General features: G+C 38.6%; 1 protein-coding gene across 2 annotated transcripts in view; it reads left to right on the top strand.

The window, feature by feature from the left end:
* Nucleotides 1-18,551, top strand: part of arhgap5 (Rho GTPase activating protein 5) — a 63,606-nt gene that overhangs the window by 31,549 nt on the left and 13,506 nt on the right. For both annotated transcript variants that reach the window (XM_072267297.1, XM_072267304.1), the window contains exon 4: nucleotides 11,485-11,562. In XM_072267297.1, the coding sequence (XP_072123398.1) occupies nucleotides 11,485-11,562 (78 nt within the window). The remainder of the gene's footprint in view (nucleotides 1-11,484; nucleotides 11,563-18,551) is intronic.

Raw genomic sequence — 18,551 nt, forward strand, 5'->3', positions numbered from 1 at the left:
GTTCCTATCTGTGTGGAACGGAGTCATCCCATCGAGTTGAAATGACGAGTTGTTGTTTAACCACATTTCAATGAAAAACAGAATGCAGCAGTTTCTCACCTTTCTGTGTGTTTATTCTTACTCTCGCTAAGGCAACTGTTGTTGGCCAGGAAGAGTGATGGTACAGCCAGCCTGGTTCAGATTAGCTCTCAGCCTTGCTAGCACACCATTTCTTGCTTTCTTTCTACTTCCTCTCACACCATCTGCATCTGCCTCTTTCTGGGCTGAGCTGCTCAGGCCAAGTCGAGTTGCTGGGTCTGGTGTCCATAGAATCGCTATTCAGTTGAGTACCACTGTTAACTCTGCTGCTGGCAGATTAAATGTAATTTTGTCTGAGTTCAGTGGTGCTCTGTTCACGGAGCTTTGGATGACTGGAATCCCTGACTAGAAACTTTGAAACACTATCTAAGAATTTAAAGCTAGCACCATTATTGGCAGCTATCCCCGCAGCTTATTCCAGCACTGGAATTTTTTCTCTGTTCTTTCTTTTCTCATCAAATTATCTCTAGCAACAGGTCTAGCTCTGTTGAAGAAATTGTGAATCAGTGTCAACTTGAAGCTAGTAGTCTGATAGAAAAATCTATTCTGCTTATTTTTCATGACCTGCCAGCTAATGTCAAATCTGGAATTTATTTTGTAAAACTTCAAATTTTGGACTTTATCTTCTGTATTTTGCAACACTGTATAATCATAAGACTTGATTAGATCAAATGCGAATCAAAGTTTCACAGAAGTAAATAATCCTAGGTTTGAATCTGTATTAGCATGAATTAAAATGAGAATACATTGGTTTTGCTTTGTGTCTTTCGCAAATCCTCATTATTATCCAAAATATGTGGTGAATGGATCTATGTGTAGTGTTATATTTGAGGTCTGATCAAGGTTTTGCAAAAGAACCAAGTGTTAATATCTACCTAATAAAAGTAGATTGACTATTTAATGCAATCCATAGCTTTACTTATAGAAATGATTGCTTTAGGACATTGTTTCTGGAGCTTTAGAAGCTTCAAACTTACAAATTAATGGCTGCAAATGGACAATCATTTATAGCTTGTTTCTACCTCTGACCCCACGTTCTCACTTCAGTCCACTATATTACTTCAGTATAACTGAAGTAAAATTATAACCAAAAAAATAAAGGACTGTACAAGCCTGAGTACTAAGATGGCTGAAGGAGAAAAGAAAGTGGTAGTAATGCATGGTTTACTTCTCAGATTTCTGTTGGTATCTAGAGGTTTTTTTTGTTTGTTTTGTGCAGAGATTACTGATTCAAATGTTCCCTGTTCTTTTCTGGTGTAGTGACAGTTTTAAATATCTGAGTCTAAAGATTGTGGATTCATGTCTCACTTCAGAGGAATCAACAAAACATCCAGATATTTGCTCATTTGCAGCAGTGAGGGAGTGTGATATTATACCATCTTGTTTAAGTAAGATCTTCAATTCTCAAGTCCAAGACAATATATGGAAATCGAGCAGATGAGATATTTTTGATGGCTTGACCAATATTTAAATGATGAAACAGAATGTAGCTTTTGTTACATGGAATTGACTTTCCACAATTGACCTGCTTTGTTTCTAATTTAGCAGTGGCACATTCACACAAGTACAGTGTTGGCAATTGATCAAAAATAGTTAGTTCTTTTCATAATCCTCTTCATGAACGGGAAGGAACAAATTTGATCTCAGATTTGTGGTTTTCCACCTCTTGCTAAGTCCCTCAAACAAGAGTAATAGTAGAGTTCATAATCTTGCACAGCCAGAAGTATCTCAAGGTCTCTGTTAGGAATTTTACAGAGGACATTATTACCCTTGTGTCAGCTGTATTTTTTTGCCAATCTATAACTGGAGTACAACTTCACAGAAGTAGTCAGTGTTCAGATTTTTAGCTAAGTACAGTGGATTCCAGTTAGTTGGCCATCAGTTAATTGGGCAGCTGCTTATTTGGGATAACTCTTAAAGAACAAAAACTAATTGAGAAAATAGCTGGGATTCCATTAGTTAATTTAGGACACTGCTGCTTAACTGGGACAGGAGACTGTTGCTGAACAGTTTCTAACTAGTGTTAGCTGCGTGCACATATGTGTGCAGACACACCACCTTACTTAGAGTGAACAGATTTTAAGTAGCATCAGTTGTGTGTGTTTGTGTTCAAAAAGGTGTGAATTTTGTCTGGTAGTTGGGAAGAAATATGCAATAAGACAATTCAGAGTTGTTTTGCTCACTGCTGTTTCAAGCATTCAGGCTTGAAAATGCCAGAAACAGCCAGGAGTGAAAATGAAACCATTTCACTACTTCAAGTTGGATACTACAAAGAATGTGAAGATATCGACATTTATCTTGGATGTTACAATATAATGAAAATTCAGAAGTTGCAATTGTTGAAAGTATTGTATGAAGGCAGTCCATTATCTGCACTAGTTGTCTGCGCTGATTTTGTTCATTTACAGTCAATCAAAATAACTTGGAAGTATACCCTGGATGAATTCTCTGCCAATAACTATTAAGAACTAATACACAGTTTTATAGTACTGTAGTGGTATTGGTAGTGTTCTAATTTGTTCTGTATTTAATTTAAATATACAACTTGTTACTCAGTTAAATGGTAGTTTGTCTTTTTTATACCTTAACTATTTTCATGAAATTTCGGCTAATTGGGGTGGCAGTTTAGTTGGGCCTAAATGTGTCTCAACTAACTGGAATCCACTGTAGTTATTTTTGATAATGTGAACTTTGAGAGAAACTATAGGCCAACTCCTCAACTGCTGGAATGCAATACTGATTTGCTTGGCTATTTGCTACCTGAAATCCACATTTTCTTTGTTCTGGCTTGGTATGGTAACTGTTCTGCCCTTAACTGCAAGAAACTGCAGAGAGTTGTGGGCACAGCTCAGCACTTCACAGAAACCAGCCTCACCTCCATGAACTGTGCCTACATCTTGCTGCCCTAGTAAAGCAAGCAGTTTAACTAGAGACTCCAACTGTCCTGGACATTTGCTTCCCTCTCCCCTCCACCCCTCCTTCCCCACCCTGTCTTCCCCCCCCCCCCATCCCCTCCCTCCCCTCCCATTGGCCAGAAGGTACGGAAGCCTGAAATACATGAACCACCAGGCTCAAGGTGTCCTTGTGTCTCATGCAGATCAACTGGTGGAGGGTTTTGCAGTCACTTTTAACCTCTCCCTGCAGTCACTTTTAATCTCTGATGTTCCCACCTGCTTTAAGAAGACGTCTATCATCTCAAGGATTACACACAAAATGCTGGTGGAACACAGCAGGCCAGGCAGCATCTATTGGAAGAGACTTGGGTCAGAGACTTTGTCAGGACTTGGGTCTCGGCCTGAAACGTCGACTGTACCTCTTCCAATAGATCCTGCCTGGCCTGCTGCGTTCCACCAGCACTTTGTGTGTGTTGCTTGTATTTCCAGCATCTGCAGATTTCCTCGTGTTTGCGATCTCAAGGATTACCTTGTTTTTCTCAATGGCCCTGGCACCCGCCATTATAAAATGCTTTGCAAGACAAGTCATGGCACACATTAATTTTAGCCTTCAGGTAGCCTTGACCCACTACAATTCACTTTCTGTTGAAATATGTCTACGGTGGACACCATCTCCCTGGCCCTACTTTCATCTCTGGAATATTTTTTGTACCCAATAAAGACGCCCACATTAGCCTATATTTCCACCTTCAATACTGTAATTTCAAGCAAACTTGCCACCAAACTCCCAGACTTCGGAGTCAACATCTCCTGCAGCTGGATGCATGACTTTCTGACCAATGCTGAAATCATTAAGAGGTATAGGTAGCAAAGTCTCTACCATGATTATTCTCAACACTGGTGCTCCACAAATCTGCATTCTCAGCCCTTTGCTCACTTTACACTCATGGCTCTGTAACCAGATTGTGCTCTTAACTCCATCTACAACTTTACAGATGACACTGCCATATTGGGGTATTTCTGAAATGATGAGTCAGAGTACAGGAAGGATAAAGAGGGCTTAGTAGTTTGGTGTCTTGATAACAGTCTTTCCCTCAACGTCAGCAAAACAAAAGAGCTGGTCATTGATTTTAGCAAAGGGGGTTGTGCACATGCACTCCTCTTCATCAACAGTGCTGAGAATGGGAGGGTTCAAGTTCCTAAGAAGTGAACATTAACAATAGCCAGTCCTGTTCCAACCACGTTGATGTCACGAACATGAAATATCAACAGTGCCTCAACTTCTTGGGAGTCTAAAGGAATTTGACATTTTTCCATTGACCCATTACAATTTTTATCAATGCACCATAGATGACATCCTTCCAGGATGCATCATAGCTTGGCATGGCAGCTGCTCTGCCTATGACCACAAGGGACACAGCTCAGCACATCTGTATGAGCAGTATGCAAGGCAAGCTTTTCACTGTATCTTGTTTCATGTGGTTATATACTAATTCCATTCTACTGTTGTAAGATTTTTGGTAGTTTCCCTAACAAAAAGATGGACTCTTGAGCTCACAATCTACCTCATTGTAACTCTTGTACCTTATTGCCTACCTATACTGCACGTTCTCTGCAACACTATATTCTGCACTTTGCTATTGCTTTACCTTGTACTATGTTAATGTTTTTTACTCTACCTTGGTATATGTGACAATAAATCAATTTACTATTTTCTATGGGTCAGTTCAGTATCAGCAGTGATGTTCCAGATGTGATTAGAATGGGGACTGACAGAAACAAGAATGATTGGTTATTGCCTACAGAGCCAATATTTTATGACAGCATGTGCGAAACATTTAAAAAAAAACAAATTAAATATTCTAAGTAATAAACACCTGCACAGTTGGATCATATGCAGTCTCGAATTTATATGGATGATCCCATGATTCTGATTCAAAACCAAGTAAAGCCTTTAGCTGTAGCCAGTCTCTTGAATATTTTTATATGGGTGTCAGGATTATCACAGTCCCTTGATTTTCGTATTGAAAGAACAGAGTATTTATTTGACTGGATCCAGTATTTTATATTATAGATAGCATTTTTATTTTAAACTTTATAAAAATGGAGAATAATATTTGAACTTCAGTTACATATTAAACAACTGATTTGTTGTTTAGACCTGTAACAGAATTGATAATAGACTTCTGACACATGCCAGAGCCGTGTGGAAATGTATTAGAAGCTTTTCCTTTGCATTTGTACTCTTTCATTATTTTCTGCAGGTGACAAAGCTGAATAGCTGTTGTATGATACCTTGAACAAACTGCCTTTGAATATTATCTTGATCAGTCCTAAACAGCCATTCAGCGGCTAATCAGATCACCTGCAGGAAATAATGAAAGAGTACAAATAGAAAAGAAGAGGAAAACCCTTTTATAGCTTTTTTTTCAATTGTATTTGTACTTCCTTCTGCTGTGAACTCAAGATCATGCTGCACTTTTAGACAAGTAATTTGAAAAGTCTGATCATTAAAATGAGAAAGTTTTAACAAATATTTTACCATTTCTGTACTATTTGTATGCATCCTAAGAAGTTTAAGCCAGATGCCACCAGGTTAACAAGGCTTCTTCACCAATAAATTTAAGTTGACTGCTGAACATTAAATAAATTGAATAAATAAGTACTTGAATTTAATATTCCTTCAAGCCTGTGCCAGTTCTTAGTTTGAGCTGTCCAATTTCACCCAATTATCTGTTCTTTACCCAAAACCATAGGGGTAAGCTTTATTCCTTGGGTTAATAATTTTCCTTTTCAGTAATACCATTGCACTTGTTTACACTGGTTTTTCAGGCAGTCTATTCCAAATCCTAAAATAAACTCACTGTTAGGATCCCTTTCCTTATGTCACTCAGTAATTTTATCAACTTGTGGAAGGAAGTTGGTATTGTTTTATATTGTCATATGTTCCAAGATAAAGTGAAAAGCTTGCCTTGTATATTGTTCATATAGATCAAGTTCTTACACAGTACATTGAGGTAAAATAAGCTAAACAATAACAATGCAGAATAATGTGTAAAAGCCTCAACATGTGGTGCAGGTAAACAATAAAGTGCAAGATCATAAATGAGGTAGATTGTAAGGTCAAGAGTCCATTTTATCATATAAGAGGTCAGCTCAGGAATTCGATAACAGTAGGATAGAAGCCCTCCTTGAGCCTGATGATATGTGCTTTTAGACTTTTGTATCTTCTGCCCAATGAGAGAAAGGAGAAATTTGTTTGAGGTTGGTGGGATCTTTGATTATGCTGGCTGGCTGGCTGCGCTTTACTGAGGCAGCGAGAAGTATAGAGGGGAGACTGATTTCAGTGATGTGTTGAGCTATATCTGCTACTCTCCCACTACTCTACAGTTTCTTCTTGTCGCCTCTAAAGCAGTTGCCATGCCAAGCTACCATGCATCTAGATAGAGTGCTTTCTATTGTGCATCGATAAAATTAGTAAGAGTCAACAGGGACATGCCAAATTTCTTTTGCCTCCTGAGGAAGTACACCACTGAAAATAGTTTTCCTTTATTTATTCTTTCAAAATATTATTTGGGATTTTGAACATTTTTCTCAAATGTTGGAGAAATTTGAGAACTTTGAGAAATTTGAGAAGAAATGATGAAGTTTAATCTGGGTTATGTAAAAGGTTTTTCATAACTTTTTGTATTCTGTTCCTCATTTTAGAACCAAGGATTCAGTGTTTTTTTTTTATTCAAGCAGTTTTCTCAAATCATCCTGCTGCCTTGAAAGTTTATCCATATTCATGCATAGTTATCCCTGTTCCTTCATCTTTAGGATTCTATCAGGTATTTTATGTTGCCTCACCTAATTTAACTGATCAGATTTTTTAAAAACTAAATTACATCTGCAGCTATCGTAATTGTGTGGTTCTTGGTTTCTATATTAATTGGCTTTGATGTGGAAAGACTCGTAAGAACTTGCAGATATACTCATTGCATGAAAAGGAGTGAGTTTATTGAGTAGTTGCTGTTTAAAATTAACTGGTTTCATTTGATTACCTCTATTCAGTGTTTGAAAAAAATTGATAATGTCTGTAACACACGAACAATATGGCCATTGTGTAAAATTCTTCTGTTTTGGAATGGAGTTTCTACCACACAATCATTGGATGCATTGAAGGATACAATTTGTCCAAGTTGGTAAATACTTTAAGTTATTTAAGATTTATTGAATTATCTTGTTATTACCTGTAGTATGACACTGCCAAAAGTTATATGGCAAAAGGAATCCTATTCAATGCAAGCATCATTGATAGTTGACTTCCTTATCAGGAAAACAGTCAGCGCGGATTGGTAATAACATATCTTACTGCTGACAATCAACACAGGTGCACCTTAAGGATGCATGCTTAACCGACTGCTCTATTCTGTCTGCTATCATGATTGTGTAGCTGTGTAACTGGGTGCAGCTCAAATGCCATATTGTTCCCATTTTCTTCAACTCTGTGACATGCCCCTTTTGTTTCCTTTGCATGCATTGCTCACTTTACTCTTATTGCGGTGCCTTGGGATATTTTTACTATTTTCAAGACATAACCACATAAATAACGAGCACTTATGAAATAACCTTCGTAATACTGCGATGATTAAAGTAGCTATGGAAACTGAATGAACAAATATTGAAAGTAAAATGGAGCTGAAAACAAAGTATAGGAGAAATGCCTAGTTGTTAACAAAAATGAGAACTCAGTTACAGAAAATTCAGAGGAATTGAAGAAAAAGGCAGTTGGAGTGAATATGAGAAAAGACTTGGCAGTAAATGTATGAAATCAAAAATTATACTGCAGGCAAAAGGAAAAATAGTGCTGATCAGGAAATTTACTCATGTAGATAAGAGGGCAGAGCAGAGATAATAACGTTTTGCACCAGTCTTCAAAAAAGATGCTGCTGCTGGACCCGACATGGGGAATTGTGGTTAAGGTAGATGGGTTTTGAATACTTATGCAAGGACTTTCTCCATCTCAATCATGTTTAACCCATTCACGAACAAGAGAAAATCTGCAGATGGAAATCAAAGCAGCACACAGAAAAAGCTGAATGAACTCAGCAGGCCAGACAGCATCTGTGGAAAAGAGTAAACAGTCGGTGGGGAAAAAAGATGAGGTCAGAGTAAGAAATTGGAGGGAGGTGAGGAAGAAATACAAGGTAGCTGGTGACGGGGAACATGGGGAGGGGTGAAGTAAAGAGCTGGAAAGTTGATTGGTGAGAGAGATAAAGGACTGGAGAAGGGGGAATCTGATTGGAGAAAGCAAAAGGCCATGGAAGAAAGGGAAGGGAGAGGAGCACCAGAGGGAGGTGATGGGCAGGTAAGGAAATGAGGTGAGAGAGGGGAATGGGGAATTGTGAAGGAGAGTTGGGAGGGGGCAGCAATTACCAGAAGTTTGAAAAACCGATGTTCATGCCATCAGGTTGGAGGCTGCCCAGACAGAATATAATGCATTGCTCCTCCAACCTAAGTGTGGCTTCATCCTGGCAGTAGAGGAGCTCATGGATTGGCATATTGGAGTGGGAACTTGAATTGAAATGAGCTGCCACTGGGAGATCCCACTTTTTCTGGTGGATAGAGCGTAGGTGCATGGCAGTGTCCTGGTCTACATTGGGTCTTACCAATATTCAGGAGGCCACACCGCTAGCACTGGATATATCAGATGACCCCAATATACTCACAGGTGAAGTATTTCCTCACCTGGAAGGATTGTTCAGAGCCCTCAATGGTAGTGAGGGAGAAGGTGTAGGGGCAGGTGTGGCACTCGTTTCGCTTGTGAGGATAAGTACCAGAAAAGAGAGCAGTGGGGAGGGACGAATGGGCAAGGGAGGCAGAAAGTGGGGGTGGGGGTGGAGGAGGGAAAGATGTGCTTGGTGGTGGGATCCCACTGGAGTTGTCAAAAGTTATGGAGAATTCTGTGCTGGACGTGGAGGCTAGTGGGATAGTATGTGAGGGCAGGAGGAACCCTATCCCTGGTGGGGTGGTGGGTGGATGGGGTGAGGGCAGACGTGCGAAATGGAAGAGATGCGGGTGAGGGCAGCTTTGATGGTGAAGGAAGGAAAGCCCCATTCTTTGAAGAAGGATCACATCTCATTAGTTCCGGAATGAAAGCCTCATCCTGAGAGCCTATGCGGCAGAGATGGAGGAATTGAGAGAAAGGGATGGCATTTTTTTTTCTTTTTTTTACAAGTGACAGGGTGGGAAGGGGTATAGTCCAGGTAGCTGTGAGAATCAGTGGGTTTCTAAAAGATACCAGTAGATAAACTATCTCCGGAGATAGAGACAGAGAAATCGAGAAAGGGGAGGAAGATGTCAGAAATGGACCAGGTAAACTTGAGGCAGGGTGGAAGCTGGAGGCAAAGTTGGTGAAGCCGACAAGCTCAGCATGAGTGCTGGAATCTGCACCATTGCTGTCGTCGATGTAGCCTGGGAAAAATTGGGGAATGATACCGGTATAAGCTTGGAACGTGTAGACTGTTCCACGTAGCCAACAAAAAGGCAGGCATAGCTGGGAAAACCCATTCATCATTTTAAATATCTAATTCAGATTGCCTCCAAGTCTTCCTTCATTCTAAAGAATGAAGCCATAATTTACTCATTTTCACCTGATAGCTGCACTTTCTCAATTGTGGTATCTTGTAGTTATTTTTTTTCCCAAATGTTCCTGGTACTTCAGTGTACTTTTTGTTTCCCTGACCTTTTTCCAGAGTGGAGACCAGAACCATCTTTAGTAAGTACTCCTGCGGGTCAATCAGTTAACATTACAATCTTTGAATCCTATGCCCCAAAGGGATAAAAGCCCAGTCCTTGCTTTACTGACTAGTGAATACTACCTAATCACCTATATTTCTGGATGCCTTTGATTTTGTGGATAATGTTCTGTTTTTCTTATTATCTTGCTTACATCTCCATGTACCATATAAATGTTTAGTGTATAAGTTTTTATATTATCATCTCATAGGTTAGATTATATTCTAATGTGTTTGATTCACCTCTCCAGTGTGATATCTACAAATAATTTTGACTTTGAGCGATTTGGTTCTGCATTAAAGTTGTTAAAGTAGGATAAGTGACCAAAAGATTGATCAAAGAAAGAATTAAAGGAGGAAAGCATGGTAGAAGGACAGGTGCACTGAAGAAAGGAATTGTGAATCTTTGAGTTTATATATTATGCAACTTGACTTTAGAAGACTGCGATACCTTAACTCTTCCACAATTTCTCATGAGCAAACATAATGCAGATTTGAGTAGTGAACATAGTGTTTTATTAGGAACAGGCTTTGAAGCATGTTCCACTAATCATCGCTGATCTGTAGCTTAATATTGGGCTATTGTTTATACCATCTAATCCTTGAGTTCTGTTAACTTTGCATTTAGGATTAATGACTGAAGTGTGCAGAAACTATCTATCTCAAACATGTAAACTTACAAACGGGAACCTATATTGCATCTGGTTTTTTATAATAACTTATAAAAGATCAGATGCAATTTCAAAGCTATGTGCGTGCATAGGTCCTTCTGTTGCACTCACTTTTTCTTTCCACTGTTCTTTTAATTCCCCCTTTTTACCTTGTAAATTTAACATAATTTTCTGAGTATCTCATCTTCACTTTGTGTAGTCGTGTAATGCAGTCATTTCAGCCTATGTGTTATTCCATACAAATCTGTGCTGCTCTCTGTTCAAGGGCAATACATCCTTTGGAAGCGTTGTGTTAAGAACCCCATGGTTCGCCTTATGTAGTCTAACCAGGGCTTAGTGTGGTTATAATGTGAAAACTATACTGTTTGATTAGTAGAAAAGCTACATTGACTTTCCATGATTTTTTGTTATGAATGCCAAATGACATTATAAAGATATGTATGTTTTCTGTGGTCTCTTTGGCCTCCAGTTATGTTTTCATAATTTAGAAACAACGAAGTGGGTGATTTTGCATTTTTCTGCATTGAAATATCTTGCTTATTAATTCCATTTGTTAACTCAATAATTTACTGCTTCCAAGTACATGACTTACAATATCACATTTTTGGTTCACTAATAGACATGGATATTTATTAATCATAAAGGGTCCTTATTAACCCTTTATCTCTGCAGTGTTTCCTGCTACTTGTTTCCAAACAATTCAGTAGTTTGGTTGTAATATTTTGAGTTTCACTCTCTCTTAAATTGCAGAAAGATGTTCAATTCTTTTTAATCTGCAAAATTGTTCCTGAATCAAGAAACGTTGTATGTTAATTGGGACACCTGCATTGAGCTCTCCTTTTTCTTTAGGACTGTAGGATTAAAATCTCCCATCTGTTGGAATGTCATTGCTAGATGCTATTATATTTTTAAAATTCCTTTCACCTTATTTACATTTGGTAGCTTCCGTCCCATGATTCAAAATTATTTTCTTTGTAATGCCATTTGATAGCAAAAATAAAAAAAAATCTTATATTTATTTAATGCTAAATGATTTCTTGAAAAATTTTATTCCCACCTTAGGTTTGAATACTGAAGGACTGTATCGTGTCAGTGGAAACAGGACTGATCAAGATAATATTCAAAGGCAGTTTGATCAAGGTACCTTATAGCAGCACTTTATAAATTACATTAATGACTGTTTTCTTATTAACTCCATACGAGGTTTAAAAGCCAACGTGTTAGTGTCTTCCAGTGTTATAAATGTGTAGATTTTTGATACACCTGCAGCCAGATGTCCAAGGGGAAAGCCAGGTAATTCATTTTAAATACAATTTATTTGTTTTATTTAATTGTGACTTTAATGTTGAGTCAAAAATGTAATCTCTTCAACCTCAGCTGTTATGCTTTATAAGAAATATTTATCATTAAGCTTTTTTAATATTGAGAAGTCTGAAGTAAAGAATTTGACAATCAGCTGGTAACGACACAGGAAAGCTACTGTGTTGGATTCCTGTGGCACAAGATTCCAGGGTCGTTGGAACCAGCACTGACGGTGATGGAATTGGGGTTCTGACCACGAGGGATTGTGGAACCAGTGCTGGAGATGTTAGTGTCACCGGTACGGAACTGCCTGGAGTCCTGATGAAGGGTCTCGGCCCAAAATGTTGACTGTTTACTCTTTTCTGCAGATGCTGCCTGGCCTGTCTTTTGTGTGTGTGTTACTTTGGATTCCCAGCATCTGCAGAATTTCTTGTATTTGGATTATTCCTGTGTTTCAATCCTTTTTGGGTTTCACTTTTGACTATTTCTGTTTCTGCTTTACTTGCACAGAATGTCAATATATAATTCTGTGTTATTGAACATTTCCAGTTTAAAAACAATATCCATTAGGTACTTAACATTTACAGTCTAATGGCATGGTCATATCTAGAGAACTACTTCTAAAGTGAAGGGAGATGATATGTTGAAAATTATTGAGGAGTGTTTCATGCAAACATGTTTGTTGTTTGACAAATCTGGTACGTGAAGACTCATTCCGTGTCTTTGGTAGGAAAGATTTACCTACACACTTGCGCGTGGTCTCGACCCAAAATGTAGACTACCTTTGTCTGACCCACTGAATTCCTCCAACAGTTTGTTTTTGTTGCCGAGAGACATGCTAGGTATACCTAAACTAGATAAATATCTTTCAAATAATAGAAAGCCAGTTGAAGCTAAGCACCATAGATTTACCTACCTGCATGAAATATTTCTCATTTTATGATTTTCTTTTAATTAACAAGTACACTGATGCAATTGACCCATCTAGATTTAAGTTAAGGTTGCTTGAAAGCATTTTCAATCCTGAGACTTTTTAATTGGGTAAATTGTTATATCGGAGTATAACACTTTTAAACTATAACAAACAAAAATGTCTTAATTAACATTTAATGTTAGTTTCATTTTTAAACAGAAAAAAAATCAATCAGAGCTCTGGTAAGGATAAGTAACAAACGTGGACTAACAAATGCATAATTGAATCTAGCACTGTTGAACTTGAGTGACAGAGGAAAATGTAATGATTTTTACAGTTCTTTTTTAACTGGAAAATGCCTGTTAGTGAATGTTGGTCTGCATAATCAAATAGTTTGCTAGCAATTCCTTCCAGCCTGAAGCATAAAGGATGGTTTTAGAGGTAAACTACGAGAAGATGAAGTTCACTTGTGAGCTCTTATTGCTGGTTCAATGCTGGCAATGATAATATCTTTATTTGTGGGATGTGATGCAAATCAGTTTAAAATGTCATTTACCTGTAACTAAAGTGATTAGACATAGAGACAGAACCCTGAGTTCCAAGTTTTGTAATAAAATTTATGTGCTTCACTTAAGAAAAGGTAAAATGATTGCAGTGCTAACTGAAGCAAACGAATGTCCTAATATGTTAACTATTGCAAAATATTACAACTAATTTACATTTTAAAAATAAACCAGGTTTGAACAGTCAAAGGGGAGAATTGTTTGGAAGGAAAAAAGGTGGAATTTTAAGGAAGTACGTTATCTGGTGGTTTGAAAATCACAGTGGTTTGGCTATGGCTCAGCAGGTGCTGATCATTGAGTTCCCTTTAAACTCCAGGAGGGCCCTAGTTCCCATGCTGCCCCTTAAACTTAACACGTTCATTGGAAAATTTATTATACTGCTATGTTACATTTTTTTAAAAAAATGAACTAAAACTATCTTGGGATATTAATAGGAATAACATTGATGGTCTGGAAAATCTGGCAGGCTGGCACCACTAGAATCCCTACTTAAGCCTGCTTTAATGATATTACTGCAGTTATTTCCGCAATATTACCTTGAAATTGTGAAATACCTTAAGCAAGCCAAAATGGTATCACGTGAAAATCAAAAATGCTGCAAATGTTGGAAATCTAAATTAAAAACAAAGTCAGGCAGCTTCTGTGGAAAGAGAAACGGAGCTAACATTTCAAGTTGAAGATCCTTCATCAGAACTATGAAGGAGGCAAAAGAAGTTTAAACTGTAGGAAGGGTGTGGGAGTAGAACTGCCTCTGGCATAAAACCAGGGTAACCATGAGAATAAGCTTTAAACGAGGTAATCTGGCCAATGAGTAAAATGGAACAGCTGCAGGGTAGGAAAATGGACAAACAAGTGTAGAATGAGATCACATTTGGAGGGCAACATACAATTTTGGTCGAATTCTTTCAGCAGGTATCCACAGATAGTTATCTGCATGTGGTGATACAAGGAGGTACTGTAAATTGGTGATGCAACCAATACGGAAGGATGTGATTAAGCTAGGATTGACATTATAGATGTTTGTATCATGAGGGACTCAGATAAAGTGGTTGGTCACAGTGTTTTCTCCCAGCATAGTGGAGTTAAATAGACAAAAATTTAAGGTTGACAAGACAAAATTTGAAAGGGGTCTGAGAAGGCAACATTTTCCAGACGCTGTAATTGGTACATGGATTAAGCTGCCAGGTAAAGTTGTAGAGGTGAATGTAATTACAATGTTTAAAAGGCATTTGAACAGGTTTATGGATAGGAAGGGTTTAGGGGGATATGGGCCAAATGAGGCAAATTGTCCGAGCTCAGATATGCACCTTGGTTGGAATGTACGTTAGGCTGCATGACACCATGACTTGCATTAGAGGTTGTTCAGGGAAGTATTGTTTGGATGAAGGGGATAGCTCATGAGGAAAGGTTGAACACTTGGAGATGATATTCATTATAGTTTAGAAGAATAATATGTGATACTGTTGAAACAATAAATCGCAAGGAGGCTTACTAAGTAGATGCTGAGTGGATATTTTCCTTTTAGGAAGAACCCATGCTACAACTAAGGGGTGCAGAATAAGGATTTCACATTTAAGACTGGGTGAGGAGGAATTTCTTCTGAAGATTGGCTATCTTTGAAATTACCTACCTGAACAGCTGTTGCATTGAGAATTATGGCTTTTAAAATTGAGGGAGATTGGAGACAGGCAGGAAAGTTGAATTGAGGCTAAGATTAGATCAGCTATAATCATGCTGATTAATCATATTCATATTGATAATACTACTTTCTGTTGGTTATTAAGTCTTAAGAAATGTATTCTTCTTGCTTGTACACTGCTTGCAGATGACTCGACACTGCCAGTTAACTATAATGTGCACATGAAGTATATTCTTAACTTTTGCAGAATTAAGGAAAGTGCTGGAGGTAGATATTTCGCAACCAACCTTCCCCTCTGTCCCTGGGCACTGGATTGAATGTGGGTCTGAGTGCCAATCAACTATGCATGCATCTTCTTAGCTGATGACTCCAGTGTTTATTTTAATAGTTTTCAGTTGTTGCTCAGTATTCGTTACTCTGGATTTGACGCAACACAAAAAGTAATGCAATAAGATAAAGAACACAATAATAAAAATAACACAATAAGCATAATAAGTATGAAAGCTTGTGTACATTAATTGTATGCCCATGAAGAGATGCTAGACACATAAGTGTCTAAATTGACAGGAAATGATATAGTACTGGTGGTGGAGGGTTTGGGGTTTGGAGGGGCAAGTTGATTGATGGTGTTGATCAGCCTTCCTGCTTGAGGAAAATAACTGTTTTTGAGTTTAGAGGTCCTGGTGAAGATGTTATGTAGCCTCCTTCCTGATGGGAGTGGGGCAGGCAGCCCATGAGTAGGATGGGTGGGATCATTAAGGATGTTGCTGGCCCTTTTCTGGCACCTGTCTGTGTATGTGTCCTTGATGGTGGGTAGGCCGATGCCAGTGATGCATTGGGCAGTTTTGACTACCCATTGTAGAGTCTTCTGTTCCCTGCAATTTTCATACCATGCAGTGATGCAACATGTTAGGATGCTCCCTACTGTGCATTTGTAGAATGGTATGAATATAGATGTGCATAATTCAGCTCTCTTGAGCCTCCTCAGAAAGTAGAGGCACTAATGAGCTTTCCTGATTGTGCAGAATGTTTTCTGAGACCATGAGATGTGCCCTCCCTCCCAGGAGTTTGAGATTACTCACTGCTGCTAATGTAAGAGAGTGTGAGTAGTGCAAGTTCTTCTGAAGTCAATAACCATCTCCTTTGTCTTGTTGACATTGAGGAAGAGGTTATTTGCCTGGCACCAGTCCTTGAGCTCTTCCACCTCCTCTCTGTAGGCAGTCTCATCGTTGTTTGATGAACCTCATCACTGCTGTGCCGTGTCATCGGCAAGCTTGATAATGTGATTCCTTGGCTGTTTGGTCATTCAGTCATGTGTGAGCAGAGCGTACAGCAGTGGGTTCAGCACACAGCCCTGGGGGGAGGGGGCACCTATGTTGAGGAAGATTGGGAAGGGGAGGAGTGATTGTACATCCTGATTATCTGAGGTCTGTTGGTTCAGAAGTCCAACATCCAGTTGCACAGTGGTGTATTTAGATGGAGGAGTAGGAGTTATAACTAATCATTAGATTTAGAAACAATGAAAAGCTTTATGACAGTACACATTCTCAGAATGAATCAAGGTGGTCTTAATCACCATTTGTGGCTCACCATACTTTACAAAGTGGTAGCAGCAGCAAAGCTTTAGGATTGTTGAGAACTTGGCCTTTGGGAAGCAGGTACTCTAAATTCACTCTGGACCCAGTTCTTGCCTGGCCTAAAAAAATGGTCTGAAGATCTTTGCAATGTATCTAATGTGAAGGAACTTTTGATAAGCGCACTATGTACAAAGTTAGAAGAACAAAAGTTTGTGCAACTTGGTATTTTGACATGTAAATGTATCATACTGCATTTCCTTGCTTTTGCAAGTTACAAAATTAAAGTGGGACCTATATCAAATGGATAATCTTGTTTTTTTTAAAATAAATATCCCAGTTTGTCAGCATGTGAGAGAAAAACACAAAATCTGTGTCATGGCCATGAACAGCCCTAATTTCGTGGTAAGACTATTGAATGGACCACTTGTATGATATCGATGAACTTTTGACCTTATGATTTACCTTGACTTGACCTTTGAGCCTTATTGTTCACCTGCACTGTGCTTTCTCTAACTGTAACACTATTTATGAGCTACATCTTGCTAACGGACCCTTCTGGATGATGAGCCTGTGCCGTCCAAATATACCCATGTGACCAATTAACCTAACCCATACTTTTCTGGAATGTGGAAGGAAACTGAAACTCACGCAGTCGTGTCCAAACGCCTTATTGACAATGGCAGAATTGAGGCGTTGCAGTAGTATTATGCTAAATGCTATGCTACTGAGACACCCAGTATTTAGTGTCCTGTTACCCCTTTTCCCTTGTATTTCTTTAATGTGCTTGGGTTTTGAAATTATCTGTACGTATGACATGTAAGGCAAAGTTTTTTCCGCTATATCAGAGCATGTGACAATAAACCAATTATCAATTAATTGTTGGCCACCCATCACTTTTTATGAAACCTACATGCAAAATGAGTTTTCATCCCATTGTTGTAAACAAGAGTTTAATAATAAATGTTCAAAGATGAAAATTTCAAACAGACCATCATATGAAAAAGATGGAATGTCAAGTGTCAAGTTGATTATAACTGCAAATCTGTTGTTAGAATCCCAAGATTAAATTGGTAAGAATGACATTTCAATTTTTTTGTTTCCCATTCCGATGGCAGGGATAATTCTGGTTGTCATTCTATTGTATAGTTGAAATTGGAAATTTTGACAAGTGGCAATTCAACTCGTTCTCCACTGCATCCTCTAATCCATAATGAGCCACTTTTGTAACTCCCATTTATTATTTTTTTTCTACAAGCATTCAGTAAACAGAAGAATAAAACACATTGGAACAGAATTGGATTCATAATTGGCTTACCCAGAGAAGACAGAGTGTAATGGTCAGTGGGACTGAGGCAGCCTGGAGGTCTTTGACACGTGGTGTTCCTCAGGGATCCGTACTGACTTCTTTGCTGTTGATATGACACAAAAATAACCTGGATAAAAATGTAGGTGGGTGGGCTAGTATTTTTACAGTGATGCAAAGACTGATGGTGTAGAGGTAACATAGAAAGCTGCTCAAGGATGCTGCAGGCTCTAGGGGGCAGAAATTGCAGATGCATTTTAACCTGGCAAAATGTGAAATGTTGCACTTTGGAAGATCAAACATAGTGGCTTGAACAAGACCCTTAAAAGTATTGAACTGCAGAGGGTTTTGGAGTCCAACATCATAGCTCCCTGAAAATGGCTACACCGGTTGATAGGGTGGCAAAGGGAGGCATACAGCATGCTTGCCTTTATTAGTTAACAAATTGAAATTTAGGAATCAGGAAGACATGTTAAGTCTTTATGAAATTCTAGTTAGGCAGCATCAAATTTAGTTCTGTTGCTCCATTATCAGAATGATGTGCGAATGCCTTTGGAGAAGGTGCCAAAGAGGTTTATCAGGATGCTACGTTGATGAGAGGACAAGAAGAGGTTGGGTAAACTTGTGTTTTTTTTCTGGAGAAGTGGAGACTGAGGGGAGATCTGAAAGAGGTTTATAAGATTTTGAGAGGAATAGAGTGGACACTTCAGGTATTTCAACACTGAGGGAAAAAGATGCTAATACCATAGGGCATGCATTTAAGGTGAAGGGGAAAGTTTTAAAACACAGTGGTGGGTGCCTGCAATGTGCTGCCTGGGGTGGTGGTGGAGCA

Source organism: Mobula birostris, chromosome 1 (assembly GCF_030028105.1).
Source record: "Mobula birostris isolate sMobBir1 chromosome 1, sMobBir1.hap1, whole genome shotgun sequence".
In the NCBI taxonomy this organism is placed as follows: Eukaryota; Metazoa; Chordata; class Chondrichthyes; order Myliobatiformes; family Myliobatidae; genus Mobula; species Mobula birostris.